Here is a 10,263-nt window from a genome sequence, read left to right on the forward strand (position 1 = left end):
TCAAATGATGATGGAATGTAATCTTGGTAATTGGCTTAAATAGGCGGGTCCACATTAAACTACATAATGTAACCAATGTCACTTCTTATAATGTAAGCAGAACCTGTCAGCATACAAGGTAATGCATATTTTTGATGATCGGTCCATCTGGGATGATGCTGAATGGAAGGATATAAGGACAATGGAGAGGTTATGGCACACGCACAATCACCGGCAGCTCCTCGCCAAGGATGTGAGTAATACCTCAGAAGACATGCAAAAGGAACACAACAGGGCACCAGGTCAGTGTGAATAAAAACAAGGAACTTTATTCAAAGTGCAATTAAAATGTATAAAACCTGTGATCAACTCCCAAGGTCAGAGCAGTATGCAGAGACAGGGTAGTGAAGCCAACGATCACTGCAAGGCATGGATGGAGATCCACTACAAGCTTGAGGTCAGCAGCACATCTCTGCTCTCTCCCACTGGCTGGCCGAAGTTCTTAACAGATGGCTTGAGTGACGGGTGGGCTGGCCGCAATGTGTTTCTGAGACGCCACCTTCTTTATCCAGCAGGCCAGCCCCTTGGGGAATGGGAGATATATATGCTCTCAAATTACCAACGGGAACCAATCAGAAGGGGGAAAGGGAGAGGCCGAAGGCCGGGAAAGAAAAAAGATCGCAATATTATGCAAAAATAAAAATTGAAAGGGGAAATGTTAAAAAACACAGTGCTGAGTGGAACATAGTGGGGAAACCAATGTAAGATGATCATCAAAATGTATAAGAGATATTAAAAAGCAAAATTAAAAAAGAAAACAAAATTGAAAGAGACAATGCAGCTAAATGGTGGGATCCACCTAACATATAAATTAAAACCATGGATGGCAATAAAAAATATATAATACATGATTAATAGATAAAAGGAAATGACATGGACTGTTGTGACCACAAAACCAATGGCAACCTAAAAAATTATGTTATTTATACAATTTGCAGTATAATAAAGTTACTCACACAAATAGAAGCATTGAAACTATACTGTTTAAAAGGGGTTAAATTATGGTATTGATTTCTAACTCCTCATTCAGCCCCATAGGTGACAATGTATTAAGGGTAATTATCCAGAAGGTCTCTAATACACAGCCTATGAAACCTACGAAGCCAAAGCGTTACAAGTGGAATAGATTTGAGGGCCCAAACACTCAGGCTATCCATAGATTTGTCATGCTGGGTGTGAAAATGCTGTGGGACACTGTGGTCTTCACTGCCATCTTCAATGAGCCTCCTGTGCTTCCCAAAATGTGCCCTTGCCATGTGGACCATATGGCCGAAATAAAGGAGTCCAGAGGGGCAAGAGAGCCAGTAGACCACATATTCGGTGGAGCAGGTAGAAAAAAGCTTTTGATGGTGTACCTCTTTCCCCCAGAATCCAAGAAATGTTCCTGCCAGTGTGCAACAAACTTGCACATTTTGCACCTCAGTTTCCTACACTGGTACACACCAGTGAGATAACAAAAAGTGGCCAGGGCTGAGCGAAGTACAGATTGATCAATTCTACTTTTATGTAAATGATCCTAGGTTTATCAGCCAGAACTGGGCCTAATTTATGGTCTTGGAGCAGAATACCCCAATGCCGTTTGAGTATATTCTCCATTTGCCTATGCTTGTGGTGGTACTGGGTGATAAACTTCACATCTCCATAGCTCTTGGTATATTTATGTTTGGTCTTAGAGGGTGGAGAGAGTGAATCCTGATAAGTCCTAGGCACAAAAATGTGCACAGCTATCAGATCACATTTTGCTTCCAGCTATGCCAATTTAACTAAGGGTCTCCAGGAGCTCCAGCAGATCTGGAACAATAATCCATTTGATATTGTCTATTATGGACACTGTATAGATGGAATTGTAATCACTTGGGAAGACCCTAGTTCATCCATGGTGAGATTAATATAAATTTGTAACAATAGTTATTTTGGTGTATCCTTCACCTATGTGTGCTATAATGGTCCATTGGTTTTTCTGGATTTATTATAAAATGATTGTGAATACAACATTATTGGCAAAAATCACTTAAAACCTACTGCTGGCAACTAGTATTTACATTTCACAAGTTGCAATCACCCTCAGTGGATCCAAAATGTTCCAGAAAGCCAATATTGTAGTCTTAGTCACAATAGCATGTGCAGAGAAGACTACAGTATATTTAGCAATATATTCTTTTTGACCATGCAGTTTCCACATCCACAAGCTTGCTGCGGTCTGAGATGCATGGGAGTGCCAGTCAGAATGAATGGCAACCCCATGCATCTCGTAAGAGCACCCCAATTTGGCTCTGGTTGGTTGCAAGTGTAGGAATAGGTGCAATTCCTGCACCCGCAACCAACCCACACACTATGGGAAAGTGAGAACCAGGCCTCACAGTAGACTGATGAGGTGTCAGTTTGTTCCTTGTAATCACCTTTACATGGCGTACAACTAATTGACTCCCTCATCCACCCCGAGTGCTGCCGTAACAGGGATTACAAGAGGCTGACACCAAAACCTTAGGAGCCTGAGATTGCACCCACAATCTGATAACCATGGGTGCAATGCTCTAGAAAAAAAACAATAAACGCACATTGTATTACCTGCAAAAATGTGCATTTATTATTATTTTTCAAAAGGTGAACGTATCTTTTCAGTGTTCACTGGTAGGGAAGGAGAGGGAAAATAGCTGCAGCACTGGCTGTGTATGAATGGCTGCAGCAAGGGTGACACTGTCAGTGACAGCTTGGACTGTGCAGCTGTTGTTTCTGACTGGGGCTACACACATCTAATGATTTATTAAAAAATATATATCTGCATTAATATGTGTCTTTATATGTACTGTACAATGTGCAATTGTTCCAATGGATTAAACATTAGGGGTAACATGGACAAAGCACAGGTTCACTTTAAAATGAAACACATTAACAATGTTCACAACAATAAAAAATACCTCTTCAGATATTGTCAGAAAGGCATATACAATTAAGCTCTAATTAGTAAAACATTTTTCTTTTTCAAATTAATTTTAGACGTAAAAAATAAGCAGCATTATTAATGAGTTATATTGCAATGTAATTGCATTTTTTAGATTATTGTCTCAGGTGTAAAAAAAATAATTGTTTCAGAAGAAAATGTTCCCCTGTGTATGAAGTCTCCAGGGTCCTTCTCCCTTGTTTTAACATATAAATATACTCATAAACTAACACAATTCATGTGTAATTTCTTGCTACTTGAATGGTTAAACTGTCATTGTATGTTTTTCTATCACACATCTGGATTTTACTTGGACTATGCCTGAGAATTTCCTAGTAAGTATACACGTTGTTATGCACAATTCAATAAATGGTAAAAGTGATCTATACAGTCATATATGAGAGCACAGAGCATCTTTCCATTAACTTCCCACAGATTTGCCTAATCAGAGAGTCCCTAGAAAAGAACTGGTGAAGAACACTTTCACAATACTTCCTGCAATGGAAAATGGAATTGTGAAAAACCCCCAGTCTGAAGATACATTATAAGACTGTCTTATAGTACACACCAATCAGAGGTAGTGAGTCAGTTAAAAGTTAGTGGTTTCAAACATACTTGGGACAAACATTGATCTATACACAGACAAAAAAAGTTAACAACCCCCTCCCGCCAAAAAAATTTAAAACGTATTAAAAAAAAAAAATAGTAGACTTGATGGATCACCCACCATAACCCGATGAGGTGGGCTCCACTAGACATCTGAAGTATGCTGTGGTATTTGGCAACAAGTTGTCAGTAGCAGTTGCGAGGTGGGACCTCCATGGATTGGACTTGTTTTTCCTACAAATACCAAAGATGCTTGATGGATTGAGATCTGGAGAAGGCAACACCTCACACTTGCTGTTGTGTTCCTAAAACCATTCTTGAATTCTTCAGTCTAGGCCAACGTTTTCCATTGCTCCTTAGTCCAGTTCTAATGCTTGCATACACATTGTAGGCACTTCTTCTGTGGACATGGGTCAGCATGGGCACACTGACCAGTCTGTGGCTATGCAGCCGAATATCCAACAAAGTTATTGTAGCTCACAAAATCAAAATGGAAAAATGTAAGATCTGCAAAGCCGCTTTAATGACAGTTCTCTATATTAATTTTACAGGGATTCTACTCTATAAAACAAGAATTCAATAGGACCATGGTGCAAGAATTTATTTTAATTGCATTCTCCAGTTTAAAACAGCTCCAGTTATTACTGTTCTTTCTAGTTTTGGTAGCATTCATCATCTGTCTTACAGGAAATATTGCTATCATTGTCTTAGTTAGGATTGAACCCTTGCTTCAAACCCCAATGTATTTTTTCATAAGTACATTTGCTGTTCTTGAAATTATATATGTGATTGTTACTATACCTAAGCTTCTGGATATATTGATTTCTGGAAATAAGAGGATATCTTTCAATGAATGTTTCATACAGATGTATATTTTCAGTGGCTTGGGTATGACAGAATGTTATTTGTTATTGGTCATGGTCTTTGATAGATACTTGGCTATTAACAGTCCTTTACGTTATTCTACTATTATGAGGAAGGAAATATATACTCAGTTAGCTGTGGTTCCATGGATTGTTGGTCTTTCACTTTCTTCTATGACTACTGGTTATGCAGCCCAACTGAAATTCTGTGGGCCAAATCAGATAAATCATTTCATCTGTGATGTGCAAGCACTTCAGAATTTGTCTTGCTCTGATCCCTCCATGAGCAATTTAGCCACAATAATAGCTGCTATTCTTTCGGTACTTTTTCCAGTTTTATTTATCATAACTTTCTATGTTATAATCATTAACGCCATCTCAAAAATCAAGGGCACTGAAGGCAAACAAAAAGCCTTCTCCACTTGTTCCTCTCACCTTATTGTGGCCAGTCTCTACTTTGGAACAGCTCTTGTTGTGTACACCAGACCAACTGGGAACCAAAATGACAAATTTCTTGCTCTTATATACACAGTTATTACCCCACTCTTAAATCCCTTTATTTATACTTTGAGGAACAGTGTTGTGAAGACAGCAATAACAAAATCCATCTTGAAGAAAATACATTAATCCTGTGGCCTGTAAGGCCCCATTTTACTTCATATTATGAAAAAATATACTATATATTTAAATATATTTATCATCTCCCTATAAATTTTGCATTGAACATTTTGCTACCATATAAAAACAATTGGAGTACTGTTTATGATCCTTTTTTACTTGCAGTAACATCTACGTTTTCAGGAAAAGCTTTTGGGGCATACCAACTTCTCTTTTTTTTTCTGGTTCAATACATTTTTATTGGAAGTTTACAAAATTTACATAAACTTAGTACAAAGACATAACGGAATTGCACAAAGTGCATCAGGAAGGGTCACAATGCCCCTATACCAGTACCAAAAATACACAAGACTATACCAGTCCATGAGTGCATATATTGAGATGTCGGATAAGAAAGGACAGCAGGTCAGATCTGCAGCAGCTGAAGAAAGGCACTGACAATCCTATACTGTTGGGCTATGTCAAAGCAAGACTCATCATAATAACAGAAGAGGAAAAAATGAGTACCCGTGCGGTTATCCTTCAAGGGCAACTGAACAAATGAAGAACAAAAACAGACCAGCCAAAAATAAATACAAAAAAAAGGGGAGAGGGGAAAAGACAAACATCAAAAGGAGGAAAGGCAAGAAGGAAAGATGGAAAAGAGGAAAGGGTGAAGGGGAGGAAAAAGAGTGCCTTGGAATGGAGAACCAGCTTAACGTCTCAATCCTACAACAGTGGAAAGAGAACGGAAGAATGGGGTCACAGCTGTAAAGCCCTCTGATCTGGATGATAATAATCTATCCATGGAGACCAGACTTTCAGAAATGCATCATATTTGTCTTCCAGCAAACCCATCAATTTCTCAATGACCATAAAGCTATTTAGGCAGGTCTTGACATCCTGAAAACTATGTACGGGTGATTTCCAGGAGTGAGCAATAGTTTGCTTAGTGGCAACAAAAAGAGGAAAGTAATTAATTTTACTTGCTTTTCACACACCGCCTGTATAAGTTTGTGTAGCAAGGTCTCAACTGGGTCTTTCATTAGATTGCATTAGGGGAGCATGTCAATCAAGGTATAGACCAGAATCTACAGCCTGTAAACCTCCGGGCATGCCCACCATACATGGGCCATCTTGCCCTCCTGTCCACAGTCAGAAGCAGAGAGAGGAGAGTCTGGGAAAAAATCTGGAAATACAAACCAGAGTGAGATAACAGGGCATAAGGACTTTAGAGAGGGTATATTGCACTTGAAAATTCTTACAAAGTCCAAGCAGTACTAATACACAAAGGGGGAGATTTACTAAAGGTGGTTGACTCAGAATCTGGTGCACCTGTGCATGGTAGCCAATCAGCTTCTAATCTCAGTTTACTCTGTTAAGCTTTGGCAATAAACCCTGGAAGCTGATTGGTTTCTCTGCACTAGTGCACCTGATTTTGCACTCTCCAACTTTAGTAAATAAACCCCACAGTGTTAGCAAAATGTTAAATACGACAATCTCAGAGAAAAAAAAACACACACACACAAGCATACACAGCACTGGTAATTAAACTGGGATAGCTGGTGAGATACTGAAAGGAGTGGGCTATGGAATGGAAGAGGAGGGGTTGTGACAGAGGTGAGAGCGATCAAAACATTTGAATACTGATTTACAAGGTCTGTATGTAGTACATTACCTTTTATGTCAAATAGAATTATCATTCTTAGCTCAAAGTTTTCCTGAGTATTTTTAGGTTTCCTTTCAGGAACTATAACATTCATGTCTCCCATACAGTAATCTGGTTGTCTTAAACTGTAGGAGTACAAGCATGTGCCTGAACTTCTTTGGTGCGATGCAGTACAAGCATGGATTCCACTCTAAGAACTCTTGGGTTAGGGACTAGCATCTAGGACATCTTCACGGCAATATGTTTTGAGGCACCACATCAAGCCATGGAATGTGGAGCCTAAGACCAGACTTAAATGCATGTAAGTGATGTGGGCAGAAGCAAAGACAAGGAGAGATGGAAAATACAAGACCCTCCACCACCATGGTCCTCAGTGATACCAGAAGATATCAGAAGCATGTCCCCTGCTGTTAATCACCTTCTACCATAAGAATAAATATACAAAAAACATTAGTGTTTGTCAAAATTCTGACATGGATAAATAACAATATGTAATTCTGAATGACTTTTAGCCTAAGTTCACACTATGAACCACATGTGAATTGCATTGCATTCCTGTGCAATTCAGTGTGATTGGGCTTAAGTCCAACTGCATCGCACCAAAGAAATGCAGGCACATTTTTTTGAGCCACGCTGCAACCACTTTGCATGGTCATTTAGTACCATGCAATCCAATACAGGCAAATCACACTGTAATTGAAATGTGTTTGGGGTGTCCTTAAGTTTGTATTGACACCCACAGCAGATTGCAAACACAGTGCGATTGGAATGTGGTGCAGAAAATGCGCAGGGATTACTGCATTTGCCACATCTCGTGTGTGTGAACCTAGGCTAAATGTTAAAATAAAATCTGAAACAAAATACAATAAAAACTGAAGATGTTAACAATAAAAATAATATTTAAAAGGTCAAAGAAAGAAAGATGTCATAAGACATCTTATAGAGAAAATAATATATTATATTTCTAAGGGAAAGATTAAAACCATTAAAAGACCAATAAAAAAACAATAAAAAATCTCACATGCATAGTCCTCAGTTTGTGGTAACTATAGACAGCATCTAGGACCTATGAAAATATCAGAAACAGAGAGGAAAAAGAAAGGAAAAAGTGGCCTATGATGTATAAAAATATGTATCCAGATATGGCTCCAACACCTCTGAGACAAACTGGCATCCCTTGAAACACGGTTAGTCTCTCGTAAGTCTTGGGCCTAGCACATAGACAGATGCAGGGACGATCTCATAGGACGACCCCCTGATGGTACTGGCTGCTGGAGACATTAAAGTGGTTCTAAAGGCTCAAGGTTTTTTTACCTTCTATTCTACACATGAATGTAAACACCTTGCTTCGTCCCCCAGCCCCCCTCTCCTTACTTGAGCCCCCTCCAATCCAGCGATGTTCTTGACAGTCTCTGCTGTCTGAGGACTCTTCCTCCTCATTGGCTGAGACTGTAGCTGTCAATCACAGCCAGTGAACCAATGAGGAGAGAGTGGTGGGTGAGGCTGAGCCACAGCTATATGTGTCTTATGAACGCAGAAAGCAGTGGCTCGGGGACGAGCACACAGCGGTGTCCGCAGAGTTTACGGTTTTCCTTAGGGGCACTGCTTGAGGGAAAGGAGCTAGTAGTGCTCTCAGGAGACCCAAAAAGAAGAGGATAGGGGCTGCTCTATGCAAAATCATTGCACAGAGCAGGTAAGTATAGACATGTTTGTTATTAATTTAAAAAAAATGAAGCTTTAGTGCCACTTTAGCACAGACCAAAATTATTATTGTAGGGATATTTAGGTGTGTAGACCAGACCAAAGTAAATATGAGTAAAGATTAAAAATTTTAATTCTCCATTATATTAAAAATATAAAACTCTCCCTACAGCATGAGATACCCAAATCTTTAAAAATAGCAGCTCACTCAAAATTGTTAGAAATATATCCGTTTCTTATAAAGTATATTCTTTATATGCACATGTGATCATACATCTAACGTGTAGGCGGGAGTGAGGATGGGTGGTGGGTACACAAAAGGGAAGGAATGATGCACAGGGGTCTAGTTTCAAAGGACATATATATTCAAGAATTTGGCCCAGAGCTTGGTGAATGTAAAGTTTCACTTTGAATAGAATACCTTCTCACGTTCAAGAAAGTAGAAAAAAAGCATCATTTCTTGAACACGATTGGATGATGGAAGTTAGAAGAGCTTCCCATCATTCATTAATCTCTGAGGCAAATTCCCTTGTAAAGTGAACAGCCCATTTGCCTTTAGTAAATCAGCCCCATAGCATCAATGTATTGGAAGATGATGTAAGTAAATTACAGAGAAAGCTGACAAATTGCATAAAGAGAGATTTGAATCAATTAGGAATTTGTTTTTTGATTGCTAGCTCTTGGGTATTCAAACCCTTTGCTGCCTTTGGGTTCTTATTATTGGGGGGCTTTTTTGTCTTTAATTTTATTTTTTGCTTAATTTTAGGTCAGTCGTCACCTTTAGCTATCCCATCCATAGAAAACTTTCTATTTTCTTTGCTGCAAGGCTTCCCTTAACCATTTTCTGCTTTACTGCTACAGGGAGGCAGATATGCATAGAATAACAAATATATATGTGACTATATATATGTGTGACTCTCCTTTTCTGGGCTCTCCGCACTTTCATTGGCTCCCTTAAATGTAAATCACTGGGTCCCGGCCAGCAATTCATGGCCGGAACCCAACGATCGGCAGTGCGTGTGACAGGAGAGAGATCTGTATATAAACAACACAGATCTTTCTCCTGTCAGTGGGGATGTGCTGGTGTTTATCTCTCTGCAAGGCAGGGAATAAAAAACAGCACATCCCCTAGTAAAACGGCCCACAGTACACAGTAAAAATACTCCCTGGCACACAGTTAACCCGTTGATCATCGCAGATGTTAACCACTTCCTTCCCAGTGTCATTAGTACAGGGACAGTGTTTTTTATTAGCACTGGTCACTGTATTAGAGTCACTGGAGATGTTACTGGCAGTTTACCACTGGGCATGCCTGCTATCACAGTCCTTCTATAAGATGCTGATCACCACCATTACTAGTATTTAAAAAAAAATCCAGCATCCATACCATGGTTTGGTTTACATGACAATTATAGTGTTTACAATTAACACACACGTATTGGGATTTTGTTTTTCACTAAAGACATGTAGCAGAATACATTTTGGCTTTAATTTATGAAGAATATTTTTTTTTGTTATTGGATATATTTTATAGCAAAAAGTAAAACATTTTTTTTTCTATTTAAAGCAAAAAAAATAAAAAACCCAGAGGTGATCAAATACCACTAAAAGAATGCTCTATTTGCATGAGAAAAAAATTATAAATGTCCTTTGTGTACAGTGTTGCATGACATGCCAGTTAAAGCAGCACAGTGCCGTATAGCAAAAAATGGCCTGGTCATGAAGGGGGTAAATAGTTTCAAAATAGTTGGTATTAATTTTTAAAGCCAGCAAAGAACTTTTAGGTAAAAAGGATCACCACCTCCCCTGCCCTGAGGTCCAGGACTAGAGTAAATGGCTGTAACATT

At 39.0% G+C, this 10,263-nt stretch overlaps 1 protein-coding gene across 1 annotated transcript; it reads left to right on the forward strand.

Annotated features, from left to right (window-relative positions):
- Nucleotides 1-1,753: 1,753 nt before the first annotated feature.
- LOC149452280 (olfactory receptor 10C1-like) lies at nt 1,754-5,076 on the forward strand. Its single transcript, XM_089689550.1, has 2 exons — nt 1,754-1,918; nt 4,138-5,076. Exons 1-2 carry the CDS (start codon nt 1,754-1,756, stop codon nt 5,074-5,076), a joined length of 1,104 nt encoding a protein of 367 aa, XP_089545676.1.
- The last annotated feature ends 5,187 nt before the right edge of the window (nt 5,077-10,263 follow it).

This window comes from Staurois parvus, unplaced genomic scaffold (genome assembly GCF_062004578.1).
Source record: "Staurois parvus isolate SC_StPar_1 unplaced genomic scaffold, SC_StPar_1.0 ptg000486l, whole genome shotgun sequence".
Lineage (NCBI taxonomy): Eukaryota > Metazoa > Chordata > Amphibia > Anura > Ranidae > Staurois > Staurois parvus.

Coding starts and splice junctions, on each gene's coding strand:
- LOC149452280 (XM_089689550.1), top strand. CDS start 1,754: ATGTGCACAGCTATCAGATCACATTTTGCTTCCAGCTATGCCAATTTA. Junction 1,919..4,137: donor AAGACCCTAGTTCATCCATG/GTGAGATTAATA, acceptor TTAATTTTACAG/GGATTCTACTCTATAAAACA.